This window comes from Panulirus ornatus, chromosome 64 (genome assembly GCF_036320965.1).
Source record: "Panulirus ornatus isolate Po-2019 chromosome 64, ASM3632096v1, whole genome shotgun sequence".
Classification (NCBI taxonomy): Eukaryota; Metazoa; Arthropoda; class Malacostraca; order Decapoda; family Palinuridae; genus Panulirus; species Panulirus ornatus.
The window spans coordinates 9,259,434-9,283,451 of NC_092287.1; the positions used below are offsets into that span (position 1 = coordinate 9,259,434).

At 40.3% G+C, this 24,018-nt stretch overlaps 1 protein-coding gene across 5 annotated transcripts in view; it reads right to left on the minus strand.

Annotated features, from left to right (window-relative positions):
- LOC139746336 (uncharacterized) overlaps window positions 1-24,018 on the minus strand; it is a 448,223-nt gene that overhangs the window by 8,562 nt on the left and 415,643 nt on the right. For all 5 annotated transcript variants that reach the window (XM_071657494.1, XM_071657493.1, XM_071657495.1 and 2 more), the window contains 12 exons: window positions 20,830-21,235; window positions 18,214-18,416; window positions 17,224-17,387; window positions 15,781-15,949; window positions 14,731-15,021; window positions 13,527-13,667; window positions 9,847-9,995; window positions 5,854-6,199; window positions 5,341-5,586; window positions 4,715-5,062; window positions 4,218-4,557; window positions 357-546 (listed from right to left, as the gene is read on the minus strand). In XM_071657494.1, coding sequence (XP_071513595.1) covers window positions 357-546; window positions 4,218-4,557; window positions 4,715-5,062; window positions 5,341-5,586; window positions 5,854-6,199; window positions 9,847-9,995; window positions 13,527-13,667; window positions 14,731-15,021; window positions 15,781-15,949; window positions 17,224-17,387; window positions 18,214-18,416; window positions 20,830-21,235 — 2,993 coding nt within the window. The remainder of the gene's footprint in view (window positions 1-356; window positions 547-4,217; window positions 4,558-4,714; window positions 5,063-5,340; window positions 5,587-5,853; window positions 6,200-9,846; window positions 9,996-13,526; window positions 13,668-14,730; window positions 15,022-15,780; window positions 15,950-17,223; window positions 17,388-18,213; window positions 18,417-20,829; window positions 21,236-24,018) is intronic.

Consider the following 24,018-nt stretch of genomic DNA (forward strand, 5'->3'; position numbering starts at 1 on the left):
TCCTCAGGTATTCATGATATTCTCTGTTGTACTTTTGCTGTAATGAGAAGCAATAGCAACTATGACATTTTGTGCTGCTAAGTACAGGCATCTGGCATACATAATGCTACAATCTTACAATGCCTTTACTTAAACCATGATAATATGTTACTACGTGTCACTATATTACTCTAATATTATTTTCTTCTAAACTGTACAACTTTGCACTGTAGTCAATAATTCTGTATCCTGCAGATATTTCTTACCTAACCCTTTACACATTCTGCTTTCTTTCCATTTCATACATCATGCTTACTATTCCTTTATTTCAACTCAATCCTCAAAATCTTTTTCCCAAAGTTAGGAGGAGTCCTCACCTACAGGTTGCATGTCTCCAGGAGTTATGACAGGAGAGAGGTGGAAAACATGTTGTGTTGGTGCAGAAATCAGGAGTGGGACAACCTTGTTCAAAGTTCTGTTGGCTGGTCACCTGACCCCAGCTGGTCCCATTTACAGAAGGTGGTAGTGGGAGGGGATGACCTGATACACGTACATCATCAATGCAACCTGTTGGATGTAGATCATACATATTACAAATTATATATTTTCTTTATACTTTGTCGCTGTCTCCTGTGTTAGCAAGGTAGTGCAAAGAAACAGACGAAAGAATAGCCCAACCCAGCCACATACATATGTATATACATACATGTCCACACACACATACATATACATACCTATACATATCAACGTATACATATATATACATACACAGACATGTACATATATACACCTGTACATAATTCATACTTGCTACCTTTATTCATTCTCGTCGCCCCTGCCACACATGAAATGACACCCCCCTCCCCCTGCATGCACACGAGGTAGTGCTAGAAAAAGACAATAAAGATCGCATTCGTTCACACTCAGTCTCTAGCTGTCATGTGTAATGCACCGAAACCACAGCTCCCTTTCCACATCCAGGCCCTACAAAACTTTCCATGGTTTAACCCAGATGCTTCACATGCCCTGGCTCAATCCATTGACAGCCTGTCGACCCCGGTATACCACATCATTCCAATTCACTCTATTCTTTGCAAGCCTTTCACCCTCCTGTATCTTCAGGCTCCAATCACTCAAAATCTTTTTCACTCCATCCTTCCACCTCCAATTTGGTCTCCCACTTCTCCTAGTTCCCTCCACCTCTGATATATATATCCTCTTTGTCAATCTTTCTTCACACATTCTCTCCATGTGACCAAACAATTTCAATACAACCTTTTCCGCTCTCTCAACCACACTCTTTTTATCACCACACATCTCTCTTACCCTTTCATTACTTAATCAAACCACCTCACACTACATATTGTCCTCAAACATCTCATTTCCAGCACATCCACCCTCCTCTGCACAACTCTATCTATAGCCCATGCCTCGCAACCATATAACATTGTTGGAACCACTTTTCCTTTAAACATACCCATTTTTGAATTCCGAGATAATGTTCTTGCCTTCCACATATTCTTCAACACTCCCAGAACCTTCGCCCCCTCCCCCACCCTGTGACTCACTTGGGCTTCCATGGTTCCATCCGCTGCCAAATCCACTCTCAGATATCTAAAACACTTCACTTCCTCCAGTTCTTCACCATTCAAACTTATCTCCCAATTGACTTGTCCCTCAACTCTACTGTACCTAATAACCTTGCTCTTATTCACATTTACTCTCAGCTTTCTTCTTTCACACACTTTACCAAACTCAGTCACCAGCTTCTGCAGTTTCTCACTTGAATCAGCCACCAGCACTGTATCATCAGCGTACAACAACTGACTCACTTCCCAAGCCCTCTCATCCACAACAGACTACACACTTGCCCCTGATATATATTTTATCATACATGCTTGTCATTTCCCCTTGTGAGTGAGGTAGTGTTATGAACAGATGGCACAGCCTTTGAGGGAAAATCCTCACTTGGCTCCTTGCTCTGTTCTTTCTTTTGGGAAGTAATACAGGAAGGGAGGATTTCCAGTTACCTGCTCCCACCCCTCTTGGTTGCCTTTTACAACATGCAGGGAATAAGTGGAAATAATAAGAGTGTGGTTGAGAAAGCAGAAAAGGGTGTGTTGAAATGGTATGGACATATAAAAGGAATGAGGAAATGTTGACAAAGAGGATATATGTGTCAAAGGTGGAGGGAAGAGGAGAAACAGGAGACCAAACTGGTGGTGGAAGAACACAGTGAAAAAGATTTTGAGCGATATCGGGCCTGAATATACAGGAGGGTGAGAGGTGGGTAAGGAACAGAGTGAACTGGAATGATGTGGTATACTGGGGTTGATGTGCTGTCAATGGACTGAACCAGGGTATGTGAAACATCTGGGATAAACCATGGAAAGGTCTGTGGGGCTTGGATGTGGATACGGAATTGTGCTTTTGGTGCATGACACATGACGGCTAGAGACTAAGTGTGAATGAATGTGGCCTTTTTGTCTCTCTTTCCTGGCCTTACCTCACTGAAGCAGGGGGTAGCGATGCTGTTTCCTGCAGGGTGGGGTGGTGCCAGGAATGGATATAAAGTCAGGCAAGTATGAGCATGTACATGTGTATATATGTATGTGTCTGTGTATGCGTATGAATATGTATGTATATGTTGATATGTGGATGTATGTACATGTGCATATATGGGCGTTTATGTATATATGCAGGTATACGAGTGGATGGGCCATTCTTTGTCTGTTTCCTGGCACTACCTTGCTGATGTGGGAAACAGCGATTATGTATAATATATTTGATATATAATCACAGAATGGTCTCTAGTTTAGCTCAAAAATGATGTCTTCATTAGTTTACCTAGTGAAATTTTCATGAGACTATTCTCAGAAAGTAAAACAGAAAATTGCTAAAAAAAACAATAAGCATACCTTTGTGGGTGGAAAAACCAGTGGTTGTAAATAAAAAGAAAGACTGATACAGCACAAACTAGGTGTATAAAAATATAAAGAAAATTAAGAAACACGTGAAAGACTACACTGAAGAGGTTGAAATTTCTAAAGGAGACAGAAAGATAAGGAGACTAAAGAAACAATATTCACATATCACATATTCACACATCAATATTCAGTCAGAAACAGTGAGAAAGAAAGCAAGAGAGAATGCACATCTCTGCTCATTCTTTCTAAATGATGATACAACTTTTATCTAATTAGTCCATATTCCATCTTCAGCTCTCCCTCAACTGCTATTCCCACTAATTCATGTGAAACACAAAATTTCAGCAATCTCTCCACTGCCACATTCTCTCTGTATACATATTCTATCATAAAAGACTCGGTGTTCACTATGAAAACTATTACTTATATTCTACTCATCTGACACTGATTTGTAAATTCTTTAATGTTCTGTGTTAATCCTAGCTTCATTCCTAATCAAACCTTTCATATTCCTTTGCACTTTTCTAACAGCTTTGCTGCAACTGACCGTTCTTCCATTTATCAAGTTTATAACTGGAAATTCCTTACCACACATTAATTAATGGTTCCATTTTTTCATTTCATTATATTTCAAAAAGCTCTAAGCTTAAGTAATATCTCTGAATACATTAGCCTCTCTATATCTACTGCCTGAACACATCATTTGCACTTTTAAGCTCTTTCCTGTCTGTCCAGTAATACCTACAATCTAACAGTCTTTTTAATTTCTCTTTCATCTACATTAGTAATCAGTTTTCTTTCCTCACTGCCTATAATTCAACTAGAGGATTTTCTATCATAAAATACATATCTACATTTTACATCTTAACTTCCATAGTCTTCAAGTCTGTTTATAATCTACTCCTTTAATCATTCTGATATAATCATACACTTATTACTGAATAGGAAGAAGTGAATATGCTTATGAAACAATAAGTCATATATGACATTAAAAATAAGTACTTAGTTCCTACTAGCTTCTAGCAAACTCTGTCTCTCTGGTGTCTAATTGTTTCATTCATCACAGAGTACAGTAATGTTTACTACTTAAACCTAATTTGTGAGTGTCTGGAAAGAAAATATGCATAAAGATATTTTTCATTCATTGAACAGGTTATTACTGCATACAATTAAAAGTCAGCATTGTCCAAATTCTTATGCATTGTAAACTTCTAATAAATTTAAATTGTTAGAATTCATCTAAGAATTTGTCTTGGATACTGATAGGGTCTGTGTGATCATACTATTTCCATGATGTGGGGGGGTACTTACTGTTACGAAGATCATCATGGACTGTTTTGGGACTGAGCCCCACAAACTCTGGAATGCCACCCACAGTTGTTCCATGCTGATTGTCAACATAAATAGGCATGGGAGGTGTAGTAACAACAGCCTGCAAGTCCCCAAGGCTGGTCGTGGTAAGGAGGGATGTCAGTGTCTCATTCCGTCGCCACCCATCTCCATCATCCACCGAGATGATCAAGTTATGTCCATGACGACTTACTTGTAAAGTGTGCCACAAGCCATTACCCAGTGGAAAGCCCTCTAAACATGCTTCCTGTGCTGTCCACTCCATCCCAGACACTAGAGCACAAGCCACACCACCACGTAACTGTCACAGATACAAAAATGTTTCTTGGATTACCGTCATAGATACAAAAATGTTTCTTGGATTACTATCACAAAAACCCAGTGAAATATACATATAGGTAACATAAGTACATAAACGTGGCAATGAACATGTAATATGGTAATGAATATGAGCTTACGTGTAATGTCAAGGCGTGAGATTGTTGGCTGGCAGCCAAACGCACCAGGAGACCACTGGGGCGACCAAGAGTCCTTACTCGCAGCTGCAGAGACAAGTCATATGGGTTTGGTTTGAAGGACAGTGCTACCCTCATGTAAGAGGCATGGCTCAAGGCAGCTGGTATGGTAGGGACTGCACACTCTGGCCCTGCCCATCCTGGCAGGCAGTCACATCTAGGATTGTTAAGGCCATCAACGCAATGGCCTCGCAAACCACAAGAGCCTAACTTGTCACGACAAGCTATCTCCTGGGGTCTACAGTTTTTTACACTTCCACTGCTGTAAGCTGGCTCACCCAGGTCTATCAGCTGAAGAACATGAAAGTTTAGAGGGTTCATCAAACATGTTCTATAGATAATATCAAAGTGAGATAGTTTCAGCTATACTTTAGAAATTCCTACAAAATGAATTTGAAACTGGCTATATTTCAAAAGTACTTTTAAATATACCCAAATGATTTTAGCTCTAAGCCAACAGAAAGGTGCAAATAACTTTAGAGAAATATAGTGCAATGCACAGACTCCTTAAACTGATTTAATGATTGAATCAATTTCAAGTTATGACATCATAGTGAGAAAATCTCTACCTCTCCATTAACTGTGAGGTGAGAGATGCACCCATCTAAGGCCTGGTTCACAATGGCATTCGACCATCCATAGTCTGCAGACTGTGGGTATGTGTGAGCAAGACCACCTAGCTGGAGTGGTGCACTGCTGCCCCAGCTTTCTGTCACTTGAGCGTCCAACCAAGGTGCTCTTGCAATGCAGTGGGCATCATTAGTTGTGTTAGCTCCCCACCCACGTCCACAGAGGTCTACCATTAGGGTCACTCCCTGTAGGAAGTGAATGAACACACACACAAAGAAACCATATATACAGGAAGCTGAGTAAACAGAAAAAATTAACCAAACCAAATGATTAATTCAATGATGATATGAGGCTGGCTAGACGTTTGACTAAGACAGAGACAACAATATACTCTCCAGAACACTGTTCTTATTTGCACTGAATCTGAGTATACGTAATATGTAATTACAAGGTAGACTGTAAATCTCGCCTTTATTTCTGGACTAAAAGAAAATCATAAGTGAAGATAGTACCTGAGCACTAAGTTGCAAATGAATGGTATGCCAGGTGCCAGTGTTGACTGTAACTGCCACTTGTAACTTAATTGGTCCTCTTGCTCCTTCTAGTAGCACCTGCGGCTGCCCGTTCACTAACTGTAATGTCATCATGGGCATAGGTGGGTAGTGTGGATGAGAAGTTGTTGTTGATAGTGGTCCAGAGTAGAAGATTATTGCATTTTTATGGAGTGTGAGGAGGCGTAAAGAGAGGGTGGTAGGGAGACAAGGAGGTAGTGGCTGAACCCAGGCCCAACCAGACCCCGTAAAGGTACGAGCCAGAACCTTACAGTGGGGTCCCCAAGACCATCCTGGACACACACATCTAGAAAGAGAAACCACATACACAAGTATTAGCATTAGCTTGAATTTACAAATATTTGTCTTACTTCAAAATATTCCTTCCCCATAACCAAACTCATTTAAGGACTGTCTGGCCTTAATTGAACATCTGATAAAAAAAAAAACTAAGAAAAGTGATGCGTATGAATGGTCATGCAGACCTAAATTTAGGTTGAATAAAAAAAAAAGTGGTTGGACCTTTACACACATGGGACCCCACCTTCTGAAATTTTCTATACCATTTACATCATTATTCAGCTGATCCAGCACGTCCGTTACTCTTTTGTTCCTCATGTTTGTCATGACATTTTACATGCTTAGCTTTTCATCTGACCTTAGCAAACTGGTCTGTGTTAACTTCACTGTGGACACATCAGAATTTACAGGTGTTTATCGTTCTCTCCTCATTTTCCTTTCTTTCAGTGTGAGCAAGTATAAAGGCTGCCCTCCGTATTCATTCATATATCACTCATTCTAATAAAACCTTCATTACATCCCATTCAGATTAGATTGCTCATGTTGAGCATCATTTTCTTTCAATACATGTTCAACCTTGTTGAAGATCAAAAATAACAACCAAATTTCCATCACCAAAATGAATTTGTAGTTGATATAGTGTAAACTTTTGTATGTAATGAAGAAAATTCATGGAACCAATGGACCAAGGTTGAGCTAAATATCTAAATTTTAAGTACTAATGGGCAGTTTCTGTTTCTGAAAATGTTTTATTGCCACTCCAGTATCAACAGAGACATTGGTTATGTAGTTTTACTTACTAGAGCCATAATGGTTAAGGTTGAATTGGTGTGTGACCTTTGCTCCTCAGCATACAGATAAGGATTATGATGATGGGACTGATCTAGAGACTGCAAAGACCGTGAGAAAATATTCATGGCGACAACTCCCTGAAATTTGACGACAGCAAAGACAAGGCTATCAAATCAGTTGACCAATCCTCTCACTGACTTATGGGAGGTTTCTGTCCTACCACATGGGTAATTAACAACAAGAAGGCACTGGTCTCTACTCCAGTCAGTAACAGTGAAAGAAAGAAAAAATCTGATTCTTATCAAACATCTTTTTGTCATGTGTGCTCTTGGGGCTGACTGGAATGATCAGAATGATAAACTTGGGCTTAAGATATGATGCAAGCAGAAAGAGAGTACCTAGAGAGTGCTGCTTCACATTTCAAGTTCCATTTATGAACCTCCAAGTTCTGTATGCCAATAGATTTTGTAGGTTATGAAAGTCTTCCGGGAAGCATTTACAACATCCACAGGCAAGATGATGATATAAGTGATGAAAATGAATAAAAATGGAAGTAGTGGCTGATTGCATTGTCAAAGGTAGAGTTCTTCCAGTCAAGCAAAAGTATTTTGATGTCCCAGCGCTGGGAAGCCTTCCAAGATGCATATAGTACAAATTTTTATCGTAGAATCATGGGAGTAAATGAGAAAATTCATTTTGTTTGTTTAGTGGTACAAGTAAATCAAAATTTGCCCTTCTTAAGCCTATGACAATTCCTAAACTGAGGGTGCTAGAAGCATAGCTAGCATTCAAAGTGGGCTATGCTAAGTTTTCATCTAAAATTACAACTAGGAGAGTCAACAATCCTGGACATATAATATAATAGTGCTACAGTACATTATATACCGAATCAGAAGGTTCTGAATACTCATTGCAAACAGCACTAGCCATGTTTCTTCCCCCAGACAGTGGCAGCATGAATATACCAAATCAAGGTAGCAGATGATGCATTTAGAGGCTTAGACACTAAAGAAATTTCAAGTAAGATTTAGAAATGGTCTGGAATTCTTGTGAATAAAAGGAGAATAATGACACATGAAGCCTGATGAAGCTCTGAATCTGCTTAAAAATGATAAGGAAACTAAATGAGAAGCCAGGTCACATGCAGTGCTGTCAAATGCTGAGGGTGGCCCTGTGGAAAGATTGATCTAAAGGTTTGCATGCTGTTCTGTTTAAGGAAAGCAAAGGCCTAAATTCATAGAATTTAATTTGTCTGTCTAATCGTAAATCTACTATGAAACCACCATTTCTACTTAGTAATGAAGCTCTTAGAAGATGCAGAACTTCTACAAGCAGAGGCATTTATCAGGTATCTCAAGAGGATTAATTTTCTCTGAGTTAGGCATACTGGATAAAGGAAATGCTGTCATTTTCAGGCTCAGTCATATTAATCATTTGAAGGTCAAGATTTCCTTCTTAGGGTCAGAAGATTATGTACAATGGTATCTATCTCTGACAGCAACAAACATCCTGTGATCTTATGAATAGAACATCATGTAAATGAGATGAGTGTGGGACACCTGCATGAAAATGATTCATGGCATTTGGATAGGGCCTCTTCTTGAATTCAAAAGTTAGATAAGCTACAGAAGACTAAGTTACTACAGGTATGCCTGTGTTCATGAATGTTGGAGTAAATGGCTTTGGATCATTTTTGATCAAGAGGGGACAAAATCAGAAGTATGGTTGTCTCTTCACCTGCCTGGTATCATGTGCCGTGCATACCGAAAGATGTACCCTTTGGATGTGGATTAATATGTACATTACTACAAACACTTGCAGGAGGATGAATCTTTGTAGCTTAACGCTGATGGCCTTCAAGAACCTAGCAGTTAATGGGACTAAAGCCCAACCAACCAAATCATTATATATCTTTCTCATCTTCATGGAATGTATAGTGCATGTACTTTCAATCTTTGATGATAGTTAATCTATGTGTTTTATTCCCTCAATCTGGCAGGTAGAGTTTTACTGAATTCCCTCCAGTTACATTAATCTTATGTGTTTAGCTGATGACCAAACATTTCTCCTTTTTAGGTGTTCTGCCTGTCAGAAGTATTAGTGTCTTCTCTAAAATCCTATCCATGAAACTAAAGATGGATGAATAGTGAAATATTCAAATGTTGTACACTGGCAAATAAAGTTTAAGAACATTGAGCTCTACAGGTGTACAACTCCCTCTCCATATAGTGTATAAATACGTAATTGAAACAAACAGATACAAACTCTCTTTCTCTCTCAGAATCTAAAGAATAACTTACAAGGGTGAAATGATACAATTTTTCAAGTCCGAACAGGAGGAATATTATGATATGAAAAATAATAGCCATAAGGTCTGGGATTACAGGATAAATTTCATAATCTGAGTGACTAAAATATCAAGCATCAAACAGAGTAAATTGAAATCTTAATGAGTCTTTGTACTGCCTTTCTGAATTTCTTTAAAAGGCATGCCACTAATTTGATGCCAACTATAATGCTGATTTCAGTGATAAAGATACAGTCAACAAAGATCTGAAAGATTACTACATGATCTAAAAATTCAAATACTGATTAATGTAATAAATCAAAAAATCCACATAATCTATATAGAACAGTTTATAAGAGTGTGTAGTGTGTGTTTGTGTTAGAGCACTTTACTGTCTCAACAGACAAAAACATGTCTCAGTAAGGTAGTCTGGTATTTGAATAGATACAGATTGAGGCAATTTCATGTTGCAATGTTATAAACACAAATACCATGTATTCAACAACACATACCTACCCCACATCACTTAAGGTAATTTTTTTCATCTATAGCTAGTTTCAATTTGATGGAGATACCTGTTGCCAATATCTGTCCTTATGCAGCGGCCACCATTGAGGCATGAAGTTGGTGTACAGGTGTTATCCCTGTAATGTGCTAGAGTGTGACAATCACTGGCTCGCATTAAGCGTGGTGTTACCAATGAAGTTAAGTTGGTGTCTACAACCTGTGAAGGGAGGGCATAAAAATGAGGTAAATAACATCATCATTAGCAATTCTAAATGATGGGGTACTAAATCTTGTTTTCTGTGCCTTTCAAACCCTAGAGTATTTGCAATTTTTTTGCTAATTCCTCATTTCTATTATTTTTACCAGAAAGATGCCTTGTTGGCATGATCATATCTACTAATAGGGTGGTCTTTATTGAGCAAACTTTACTGTTACAATCTTAAAGATAACAGTACTAAACTTTGCAAATAATCAACAGTTCACTTACTTAAAAACTCTTGTCTTGACATACAAGAAATTCAGGAAAGTTTATGACAAAGAGACTAATGACAGTGAACTCTGTCAAGTATAAACCTAGAGCACTGTTGGCCATGAAGTATTACATTCAAAGATTAACATATCTGATGCGTACCATAGTCATGCATATATAAATTATTTTGTCATTTAGCACAATGCAGTATCAAATGACAGTGACAATTTCTTTGGATGTGGAATTGTTCAATGTAGACTTCAACTGACACTTTACTTATTACATATCATTATAAGCATCCTACATCGAGTGACTTCTGTCACATTTGATACAACTGTCATTAAAGTTTAGGTGTGACAAAGTTTGATGTATCTATGATTGTTGATTCCATCCCTTCTCATGCAACTTCTTAAATTTCACATCCACATCCTCAACTTAAAAGAAAAGCCTTTTACTCCTTGATGTTATATACGAAGTTGATTCGTCAAGTGAGATTACAGTCTCTTTCATATTACATTCACATATACAATCGTTCATTTGCATCTATCAACAAACTGTTCTTCTGATATCTTTAACCATACTATCCCTAACTGATCTAGTAACTGCATCTACCTATCTATTCTGTGGCCTCCCTCTTCTTATACCTTCAAACCTCTGACAAACCTCTCATATACTAAACACACTCCACAAATCATACTGTCCTGAAAGATTTTCATCCATGTCCTGTTTGTTTAAAAACCAAAGCTTTTCTTTTTCCTTGGAAGCATGCATTGATACATCCCACCTCTATGAAGGGTGACCTTTCTGATCCCTCTAACCATTTTTCTATTGCTTTGACATCTACCATTTCAAAGTCTTTGAATCCCTCCTCAACTCCCACATCCTCAAACACCTTGAAACTTGCTGTCTTTTCTCTTGATCATCATTGCAGCTTCCATAAGGTGAGATCCACTGGTGACCTGCTTTCCTATCTTACTAATGTCTAGTCATCATCCCACAAAGATTTTGGGGTCATATGTAGTTACCCTTGACATGTCCAAAGCTTTTGACAGGGTCAGGCACTGGGGGGGTCTCATCTCTAAGCTCCCCTGCTTTTGACTTCCCTCCCATACTGTGCTCCTTCATATCTAGCTTCCTCTCTGGCCAATCTAACTCTGTATCTGTTGATGAATCAGCCTTCCCCTTTTCCTCCATCATTAGTGTTGTCCCTCATCTCGACTTGATGCAGCTTCCTCAATAAACTCAGACTTGGACTGAACATCTCAGTGGGGCAGATGAAATCTTAAGTTTAATGCCTCCAAGAATCGTGTTCTATCCATCTCTCCATCGAAAACTCCTCACCACATCCATCTCTCCTTTGACGGTTCTATAACTCCACCTCTTGCTTCAGTGAATGTACTTGGTATTACTGTAACATCCAATCTTTCTTGGAAACCCTGTATTATGGGAATAGCTAAGTCGGCCTATAAGAAACTGAGTGTAATGTTTACATATCAAAACTTCTTTTTTCTGAACAGTAATTTCATTTATACAAAGGATTGATTCGTTCTTGTATGGAGTACTGCACTCACATCTGGGATGGCTCTTGCTCTGCATTCTTTTTTGACAGGAGTCGAATTGAAAGTGGTCTGACTTATAAAGTGTCCCAAGGAAACTTCCATACTTGACCCTCATGCCCGACGCCACAATGTCGATTCACGTTCCCTCTTCTATAGGCACTACTTTAGTTTTTGCTCACGAGAGCTAGCTGCTTGTGTGCCCACACCACTAGCTAGACCATGCAATGCTCAACAGGCTGTTGCATCATGACTGTTGTGTGGCCATCAGCAACTCAAGGGTGGGTCATTTTGATAACTGCTTCTTTCCCCACACCTTGAAGCTTTAGAACTCTCTATCATCTCACATCTTTCCCAATAAGTAAGACTGAACATTCTAAAAGACAGGTTTTTTTTTTATTTCATCCAAAATTCGTAAATACTTCCCCTGTCTTTTTATTTCCCCTTTATTGTTCTCTCTATATTCTAAATAAGGCCTAGCCTGGATGTGGGCTTTTGTCTGTGACTGAAACCTTCAACATAAAAAAACTTTCAGACTACATATCCTTCTCTTATCTTCTGTCTTTACAATGTCTATCCCTTTAATTCAGGCTATCATATGTAAATTACAAACATCTATAGCCATTATCTTTCACCTACCCTCACCTATATAAATCCAATTTTCACACCCACTCAGTTTTTTGCATTCACTATATATATCTAGATTCCTTCAGTCCACCAGAGCTTTCACTGCAACTCCAACATTTCTTAACTTGCATGACTGTACTCTTAAATTTATCTCTTAAGTTACAGAACTTCACTCCGAAATACCTTAACCGAATATAGGGATAAATGGAGGGCAGCGAGTATGAGAGTACAAGACATACAACAGTGAATTTGAATTATCCCATGAATTTGAAAGAAGTAAATGATCTTGGGAGAGGAATGAATGAAAATCTATCAATCAAACTATTTTGGAACTATTTTGGAAAGGGAGTATAATAAAAGTTATAGAGACTACTTTGGATAAAGGATGAATTATGTTACAGATGGAGAAGGTATTCCACAAGACTGACTGTGGACAGTGGGTTAAAAGATGTGGGTATTGATGCAATATGATAAGAGGTCAGGAAACTGTAAAAGGGAAAATTTTAGAGGTAACATTGCTGGAGGTATTGCAGATTGGTGATAACAAAGGTGAGAAATGAGGTTAAGCTGCAAATGAACAGCAAAGTGTATGAAATGGATTATGATCATGTTAAAAGAATTAGTGAGCCCCTATTTGATAAAGAACAAGGATAATTAAAGAGGAGGGTGTGTAGACCAGAGTTTTGTATCTAGGCAGTTAGCAGAGAAAGGTCTGAAGTGAAAAAGCAAAGAGTATAAAGGACCTGCTCCATAGGGGGTTGAAAGACTATTTCACCTCTTAAAAGGGGAACATCTTGGGGCAATTCCCCTTTTCAGCTACCATAATATCATTTGGCCAGTTGATGCTCATCCGTAGAGACCCAACAACCTGTAGACTACAGTTCTACGATATCATGGTGCAGTGGTGAGCTGGCAACAAGCATTCAACCAACCCTGTCCCTCTCAACCCACTAGTCTATTCCTCGAACCAATTACTGTCTGGAGTGAAGAAAGGTTTTTTGAAAAGGAAAGAGAGGAGAAAAGGGACGGCAAACTAAATGACTATTCATAGATGGAAGACAACCCACCTGCATGTAAGATCACAAAAACGAATTACCTGTAGAGGTAGTGCAACAGATGCCAAGGATGTGGTATCTGAAGGAGAGGATGCAGAATAACTAGATGTTGCCTCCTCATTCTTACCCTCAACAGTGTGCATGTCTTCCACTGCCACACGTAGGTTCATGACTTTCTCAAGCTTATGGGATATAAAAAAAAGTACATTAAGCAAGGAATGTTGTGTGGATGTCTAACAGATAATAAATAAGTCTCACAAATCTCACTAAATATACCAACCTATGCCTCTGTAATGTACATATCAATTTTTGTATCTTTTTCCTTTTATAAAATGGCATGATGCAAACTTCCTACCAGTCCTGAGGCATTTTACATTGGGTCATGAAAATAACTAAAGAATCAACACCACTTTCACATTTTCTTGGGATCTCAATCCACTCCTGCCACCTTCCAAACTTCAAATAAAGCAAGGCCTTCACTACCTCCCTCTTTTCACTATACCAATCACTATGCCTCTCTCATTCTGCAAACAACCTCATCATACCATACTCATCTCCCTGTTATCTAACACATTCAACACTCCTTAAAAATACGCACTAAACAAAAAGGGTGAAAAAGTAATGCCTCTAATTCTACATCCAAGCTAAATGCCAACACTGAAGCATTTATGTAATATATACAGTGCATCCGGAATCAAAATAGGTTTAGTAAACTAACCAGAAATAATGAAATATCTTTTCAAAGGAGTAGGAACTGCAAAATTGTTTCTGCACAATGAAAAACACATAAATCAGCCTCAAGATCATTCAACTTGAAAGATTCTGCTAATCTTCATGTGGAAAAGTGTAGTTCAAGACCATCACTGACAACCTTCTTGAGAAATGGTTATAGTTTTAGATTTTTCAAACTAGTCCTCTTTTTGGTTTAAAAGAGTGACCTAAGATGACACATTCAAAATTTGTGTTAGTATCATCACTGGAATGATTGTGTCAAAAATATCACATCCCCTGGACTAAAATATGAGCACATATAATGCCTTGTAAATCATAAAAACTGGCATAAGCACAATTTTGAGAATTCGAAATTACAGCTTCTAGTTCTGCTGAAACAAATGTTGATGATATAATAGTAATGAAAAAAAAAAAAACTCATATGTCAGGATAAAAGGTCTAAGTGTGCTCACCAGTGTCAAGCAGATCATGATGATCCACATGGCCAAGGTCAGCACCTGTTTAGGTACTCACATATTGCAAGTGGAGTGCCAGCAACCCATGCAGTTTGACAGGGTCCATGAAACTCCCTCCAATTTGTTTTACGCTCAGCCACACACATGCAAGGTGCGGTGGAGCAGGCATGACTGGAACAACAAGGCTGGTGTCTGAGGAGGAGGAGGAGGAGGGTCTGTGTGAGATGGGAACAGGAGGAGTGCTGAGGTCTGGGAGGCCATGCACACTGATGATCTCAACAGCTTCGGCTTCCCTCCTCAGCACATGCATCACAGCCTCTATCAGGGTGCCCAGGCCACCACCACCAAGCTAGAAAGTAATATAATGAGTGAACACACAAACAGACAGGATAACCTGGGAAGTAGACACTGCCAAGGCATTTAAGAGATTTAAAAAAAAAAAAGATTTATACCTGTCAATCTCTGTAAAGTGCTTGTTAAGACCCTCTTTTCAAAATATAGATTGTAGGTTACTGCTGAGCAAGTTATGCAAAATACACATACTTTTTGACATCATATATGATGAGAATACTATGAGAAGGTTCCTCAGTAACGTCTGTCTCAATAACTTAAGTCCTGCAGTGACATGGTTTGCAATAACAACATTCTTATAGCACCAACAGAATTGCTATAAAAGCAGTCTGTTCTTAAAGAACCTGATGATACTTTGACTTACGAGATTAACTGCTTAAGATCGTTCATTCAAATAAGACTTATCTACTTATGCATATACATGTAAACATTATTCTAAACATGTTGTTCAATACTTGAATGTAGAACACTAAAGAGGCAATTGGTATGTATCATTAATCTGTTATCACCGACTGCATTCCCAAGTATGTTAAGTGGAAAGTGATTCGATAAACCTGGGGTCTCCAATCATACAGGACGGCAAAGGACAAGAATATAATCAATTGTCCTGTGAGTAGCTTTGCTGCATTGAATTTACAGGTAAGACCATCCTCCTTTTCAATATCAACAAACGTAAATGTGAATAATAGTGCTGAAGGAAGTACATCATAGTTAACACCAAGTTTGTAATGACGTAAGGTTGAGAGAGAATTGTTACCGTGGGCGTCCAACCAGTGGCAAGTGTTGCTGGGGTAGTGGGCGTCAGTGTGAGAGGGACGGCATGGGCCACAGCCTCGGGTGATAGATACTTCACACCCACGGTCACCTTCGCTGCCACATCCTTCTGGCCCCAAACTCTGTCAGACACACTGAAGTGCAGCTCATACCTGATGTGGCCCCGCCAGGAATGAAAGAAATGAAAGTCTTAATATGAACAGTCATCTAAGATATCTGGAGGGTGGATTATATTAAGTTTAGAAACCAGATACTACTATGCTGACCTCTGCAGGCCTCTTTTCCAAGTCTTTGATATTCTAAGTTTAAAAGAGTAATCTAATCATAGTACAGAAACTTTTGGAGAGAGAGAGAGAGAGAGAGAGAGAGAGAGAGAGAGAGAGAGAGAGAGAGAGAGAGAGAGAGAGAGAGAGAGAGATTACTTTCAAGTAATTAGGGACAAAAACTACAGCAAGAAAGATGGCACAGGGAAGCAGGATAAGCACATTTCAAATTGGATGCTGTTACCCAACGCCTTAAGTTTTAGTTTTGGAAGGCTACTCACTGAAATGATTCCAGGATTACCAAATTACCAGAGCTGTGACTCTTATTGGCAGACGAAGGATTCACTGTATTTGATTCTTAACCTCCTGGGATAAGTCTCTGTTTCCATAGTGGACCCTACTATACCTTAAGTTAATCCACAGACAAATAGTAGTTGGAAAAAAAAAAGAATGATGAAAAGAGAGAGAGATGGAGAACCATCCTCCATCATAGTTACCCTTCAATGACAATCTCACTCGAGTTTTATTTATTAGCGAAACCTTAGTTTTATCATTTTCCTTTTCCGTCAACTTCTTCCATGTCTTTCGAAATTTACACCTTTCGTCTGCGGGATATGATGCAAACATCACTCATAAGGAGGCGCAACGAGAGTATATAAATATACCAGAGATTCGCATGACATTTTTTGAGAGCACGATGCGAATATCACATGTAAACACCGTAGACTTGCAATGGTCATAGCGAATTACTGTACGGTTGTTTGGTCTGCATGAACAAGCATTACCTGACCTTATAGATGCCACTGGTAGTCGAAGACGGTGAATCGAGGTGGATACATCTTTTCCTAGGATATTAATTTTTTTTTTTAATCCTCCCATGATCAAGTGTTCCTTCTCTACTATTCATAAGGCTATATCCAGAAGGAAATGAATAGGTAAGATTAGGTAATTCATTCACTTCTGGGTTGTTATCAACTTTAGTTATAAACTAATATGCACCTTGAGCAAGAGAATAAGCTGTGACAACGGCACAACACGAGAATTCTTGATTGTTAATTTCTTGCAGATGGCATTGTATCTATGTAACAGTACAACCTATCACCCATAATCATGAATGCATTACCCAAACTTATCTTTAATGTGAAGCTCTGCAGCAGTCGTACCTTCCCTCCATGAGCTGTGTAGAGGCAAAGATCTCCCCAGTGTTGGGCTGCAGAGTGAAGAGTGGGTTTGGAGGTCCCGCCCACGAAAAGGTCTTGTCCTGCAGATCCCAATCATCTGGATCTTCCACATACACTCTGCCGAGCGCAGCGTCTGCTCCTCCACCCTGTAATGTCGTAGCTCTATTGGTTAGCTAATGCAAGTAATATGCAGCAGCAACTACATCATCTATCCATCCATAACGACTTTATTTCTGAAAGCCTGTGAAGATTAACGACGAAAGCTGAGATGGCGCAATAGAATCTGTATTTCAAGAATGGTTGCAACATATACTGTGTAGTACTGACAACAGACACATCCATGCCAAAGCTCAGGCCCCGATCCTTCAATTATAAGCGATCGGGGCCTGATCAAGCAGGAGTGTGAAGGGCGTGCACGGGAGAGAGTGAATTGTTGTTGAGTCCATATATATAATTTGACGTAAACCGTACTGTAAGGTCCACTGCTAAGTGACATTCTGCTCTGCTACAACAAACTGCAGAGTTTGAAAACCATACAACGTGGTAAAAATGCTACAGAATCTGTGTTCACGAAAGCAAACTATAATTAAAGTGCAACTAGACTGCTAATTACATTCCAAATGGAAAAAAAATATATATATTGTAAAATAATCACTGAACCACAGTGTGGCTCCACAGTGATAAATCATGCTGATAGGTGTAAGAATAACCTAATTTCGTCACTAAATCTGAAACGGGTATGTATGGAGGAAAGAGTGTACCTTACTTATGAATAGCATAATTACCAAAGCAACTGGTGGCTGTAAAAATAAAGAGTGGCATAGCCTGAGAGACCTTTGATGCTAAAAGCGTGCAGAACATGGATGTTAGAAACGTGCAGAACACGGAATTGGATGTTAAAAAATGTGCAGAACACGGAATTGGATGTTAAAAACGTGCAGAACACGGAATTAACTTAGTGAGTAAAGTCACCCGAGTCTTCCAGAGGTAGACGGTCTTGGCGGCAGGTTTCATGGGGTTGTCGTTGACATCGTCGATGATGACGGTGACGGGTTGTGTGGCTGCCAACCCCCCAGCGTCTGCTACCACCACCTCAGCCGTCAGCTGGCGGTGCTCCTCCCTGTCCACGGGCCCTAACGTCCACACCTCAGCCCCGCCACGACCGCTGTCTATACCTGCCACACATATACATGACCCTTAAGCACCCTGGCTTGTTATATATATATATATATATATATATATATATATATATGTCACTACAACACCTGTATCTCTAACCATACAGCAGCGCCTTTCAAAACAGAGCCTTAAATGGACTTGCTTGTGTAACAAGTACACCGTAACATTTGCTTCTTATACTCCCTCGAAACATTCTACGGTGTCCTGTTAACCCAATATGAACGCACAAAAGCTGCATGAACACCTTTGTCGATCGAAGTATATGCTGGACATATCAAGTACCTTTACTCTGCTTTTTAAATATCCTTTTCTAGACTTAAAAGGGCGCACACGATAATCCAGGAAAGTACAAGCATTTGTCACTGAACGCCGAGATCTCGTTCAAAGATATTCAAACATTCGACCGGAACAGACACAGCTGAAGCCTAGCGACTACAAAGAACAGCAATATTAGATTTCACTCATATAACACCACGAGCAGGAGGATTTTGACAAAAAATTTATGATCTCTGAATGCCACGCACCACTCAGCAATTATTATTGCGAGATTCATATCCGAGCAAAGTCGAAACTTTCTTTATTACTAGACGTCGCCTCTTTTCATCCACCACCTTTTGATGATCACAATTATTTGGAAGTGAGTGGGGTTTGAGGCCAGTTGCTTCTGACTTGATTCAATTATACCAGACATATTTATTCATTTCTTTTATTCATATACTTTTTGTGATTTCACTTACATTCTTCGTAATTCTAAATCCAAACTCTTTAATTCCAATATATTTTGATCACCGGAGCCTTTTCTACGATCAATCTACCCGGATATGTCGTTTTATATGCCAGTAAACCGGGATTGCGAGGGATCGCATCCTCTCCAGATCTCACGGACTTATATTGCCGACATGGTTTAATGTTACGGCCGGACGCGAGATTCTTTTAACAGAGCACAACTCAATTTAGTATGCTGGTATTTCCTTTATACTTATGGAAGTGAATAATTTCGGTGTTTCCTTGAAACGTATGAGTCTTCAACACAAAGGATGTAGGGTTGTCATAACTCTTAAGTTACCGGTAAGCATAGTGTCTTGCAATCGATTCTGTAATTGCCTATCTATGCTGTGGGTAATCACAGACAGGTAATTAATTACAATAGCCAATACTATCCTTATTTAGTGTTCTGACTAATGAGTATGAGATATACAATCACTGATAAACGTGTCATATCAGGTATTCTAAAGTTTCGCAATTATGAAATATTTCAAACGCAACAAGCGTTCCCATCCCCTCAAAAAAAAAAGAAGGCTAGGTTAGCAAATTAAGTAATGTGTTTATGTAACTATCTCTCACTTCTTTACCTTTGATATATCCCCTATTTTTCTTTACTTCTGCCTAGAGCTTCGTCCTCGCTTCTCCCGAGCTCGTCCTGTGAGAACAGCACTTATTAGCCTCCTGAGCAGCCCGTCAGCAGAAGCAGCAGCTTTCAAATCACCACCAACCAATGCGACGTTCACCGCAGCTTTGATACTCGCGTCTGTTAATATCTTGGAGCGATCATCCTCTCCGGAGGCTTGCTAACCTGCTCTTATTGGCAGATATTGCTGTTGATTTCGGCAAGTTATTGCAAGGGCTAGGCTTGCGACTTCAATATACGTGCACTTGTCAACGGAAGACAACTGATGTTGACGAAGTATGTGATCTTGTTATGTTCAATCGCTGACAGTTACAGGAATTATATGCACGTATATAAAACCATGAACATACTTTAATATGCTTACCATAAGGTAGACCATAATATTCGAAGAAGTACGAAGGGATTCAAACTGCAACAGACCTGTGGGTCTTTTCGAAGCTGTGTGTGATAAAGGAAGAGATCTGGAACTCAGACAAGTATAGTAAGAGAAGAAAGACGTACAGATATTTCAGAAACGATATGAATTTTTCATGTAACTAAGGAAACGCAAACAATGTCAATCGTGGATTTGGTATTATCATTTGTTTTGACGGCATTGGTATTCGCTGAAACGATAATAAGATCAAACTTGACAACCATAAATCAGCCCCTCTCTGCGTTATGGTGACACCAACAATGCAAGAAACAGTGTTGGCGGCAGCCTTGATATTGTTAATGCAGGCACGTAACGGCACTATGGATGGGGAATCTTCATCTTTCATGAGAAATGAGAACAGACTTTCTAAAACCAAACTGAAACACCCGTCGGAGACAGGTCGCATTAACTCTCAGGCACGCAGCGAATCCCTCCTGAAAATTCCCGATCATAAGATAGTGCCTGTTTCTTACAGACTGGGATAACACAGCAGCATTGAGTGTCCAGAAAATATTACTGATATCAACACTGTGAAGACTAAGTACAGAAGGGGATTTCAGTTAACGTCTCGCTGCCTTATACTCACTTGAGTCGTACTTGATGGAGAGGGTGTCGAGGACGTGGGCGGGATTGGTGGGAGCCAGGGTGAAGTTGAAGGGCGGGCCGTGGGCCAGCGCCCACACGTCGTCGTCGGTAGCTGTGAGGAGGCCCAGGAGGGAGGCAGGAGCGCCCTCGGTCACATGTAGGAGGGTGGGAGGCAGGAGGCGCGGGGGGCAGTCGTTGACATCCGTCACGGTGATGGTGAGGGTGGCTGTGGACGAGAGGGAGGAGGGGCGGCCACCCTCGTCCACCGCCACCACCCTGGCCACACCTACCTCCCCGCCGGGAGCCTCACGGTCCAGGGCGCGCCAAAGCCTCACGCCCCCGCTACCGTCCACGCTCAGGGCGCCCCACCCGCCCTCCACACGGTACTCCACTCCCTGCTGCTTCATCTGCGGGAGACAGAGACAAGTAAACTTGTGTAGGTGTGAGAATGACTTTATTACACTGTGTGTTAAGGGGAGAGTGTTTCACGCTGCTGTTGCTCTGTCTCCTATCCTCTCACATTAAAACCGTCTTAACCCTATGTACGCGCATTAATATACACACCCCAGCTTGCGCCAAGTGTGTGTAATTTGTATAGCACAAGGACAGAGTTCTACATTCGTTGGGCCCTGGCTCTTGAACTGTCTCTATCATACGACTTTCTGAGCTTTCGTACCATCATTTACGAAATAATTTTTCAGCTTACTCCATTGATCCACCACTTTTATATACCATAAAAGTATGTTTTTACATCTTGCTTGACACGCTTCTTGTTTATTTCTTTGTTATGGCTCTGATCGCTTTTGTTTTGGCATTTTTTTTGTTGTTGTGGAACCGTTCACTGTCGATACTATCAAACTGATTTAGAAGCTTGAAGGCTGTGGTCAAGTCATCCCGTACTTTTCTCTATTCCAAAGTGGCAAATTGATGGCCTCGAACCTCTCGCTGTAACTCAGCTCTCTCAGCCCTGGTGCAAGCTTTCTTGCCCTCTCCTGAACCTTTTCTAATCGTTCTTTGTTGTATTCTAAGTTGGATGACTAAGATTAGGAGGCATATTCTAGTTCTGGCCTTATACACGGTAGGAACAGTTTACTGAATATCTTTTTATCCATGTACTTAAAAGCGACTCTATCATTGCGTTACAAACATTTTGGCCTTTATAATGCTTCTTTGATCTCTAGCGACAGGATAGGTACACTGTCGACTCCCAAGTCTCTCTATCACACTGATTCCTGCAACTTATATCCTGGTAGATAATACTAATAGTCTTCTTTCACTACACACCATCCTATCACATTCACTCAGGTTGAATATCGTCAACCATGTACCAGACCGACTTTGGAGTTCGTCTAGGTCCTCATGCAAGCTGATGCAATCGACATCATTCTCTACCTTCCTCATGGCTTGGGCATTCTCTACAAAAAAAAAAAAGAAAGACAATACATAAATCATGCATGAATGCAATCTTTCTGACATGATATTTACAGAGACCAAGAAGAGCAACGGTTTCAGGATCGAGACCTGCAGGAGACACCAGTAGTGACCCAGGACCCGTTTCGAGAAGATCTAATCCTTCTCCTTTGCCGAAAACGGAAGCTTACTGAAGTCTAAGAGATCTGTTGCGCAATGATAGATGTTTTTGTAAGTCCCCATCCTTGTACGGACCAAACTCGCCAAAGACATTGTCTGTGGTTCATTACAGAGCCCCAAGGTCCTTTCATATAGACAGAGATACACGATATTCGCTCTCCTCCATTCCACAGGCACAATACCATCCTTCTGTAACATAATACAACAACATTTCCAACGCATTTGCACACTTTTCCAACACAAATGGACTTACGTCATCAGTACCATGAGCTTCATGTGTGCATGTGGTCTCACGGTGAGAGACCCACTCACTCACCACAAGAGAGACAGAAATAGGATTAGAATTAAGTACGTTGGAAACCAAAATCAAGTAAAAGCTAAGTTACCGTAACCTTAATGGTTGGTTGGTCGTATTGGGTTTAAGGTCTATCAGGTGCCAAGGGTCTTAGTTCAGGCCTTGAAAGTCAAGCTACTGCATCCACCTACCGGACAGTCTTTAAACACCTTCTCCAGGTGTTATGGATGTGTCGAGGACCACATACGTCCTCACTGTGCCTTGTGGCCCGTCTGGAATTTACTGATCTAAGGAATGTAATTATGAACAAAGCTCTGTCGGCAGGTATTACAATTCCAGCTACGTTTACGATAAGAATTACATTGCATGATTCTTACATTCACACGAAAAGAAATGAGAAAAAAGCGATTCTTTTATATATATCTCGAGGTGCCTGTCCATACCACATCACGCCCTCCATCCACACCTGTACTACCACACCCACCACATGCATCTGAACTACCACATCCACCACATGCATCTGTACTAACACACCATGCCACACCCACCACTCACATCTATGGCACCACACCACAGCATGCTCACCACTCACACCTGCAGTATCACGCCACCACACCCTTACAGAGGTAGCGTCAGGAGCAAAAGGACAAATGGCCACATCTGAACACCCTTTCAAGCTGGAATGTAACGTGACACTGGAACATGGTTCTGTTACCCACAGCCAGATCCCAACAGATCAATCATTTAGAAATAAGCAAAACTGAAGGTAATCGTGTTATCACTGGTTATCTATTTTCCTTACAAGAAATATATTTGGACAACTTAATTCTGCTGAAAATAAAACACCTGTAAATCTGGTCCGTTTCAAACGTATTTTACACCATGTGAAAAGTCTAGTTACCACATGGCACCGTTTACGACAACAGTGCCGAGCTGGGCAAGTCGGCGTAGGCCACTCGGAAAGTGCAACTGTAAAAATAAGATTTCATCCTATTTACGCCAGGTTGGAATATCACTCTGGAAGGGAGTGATGAGGGAAATATAGTCCAAGTGGTAACAGTGAGGCAATCTCTAGGGGGGTGTGTGTGTGTGTGGAGAGAGAGAGAGAGAGAGAGAGAGAGAGAGAGAGAGAGAGAGAGAGAGAGAGAGAGAGAGAGAGAGAGAGAGAGAGAGAGAGAGAGAGAGAGTGTGTGTGTGTGTGTGTGTGTGAGGCAACGAACGACATCTTCACCCTCGACAAGGGTAGCCGGTATTAGGCTGTCGCCACCTACAAAGGAGGAAGGGAGAGAGAGAGATAAGAAGGAG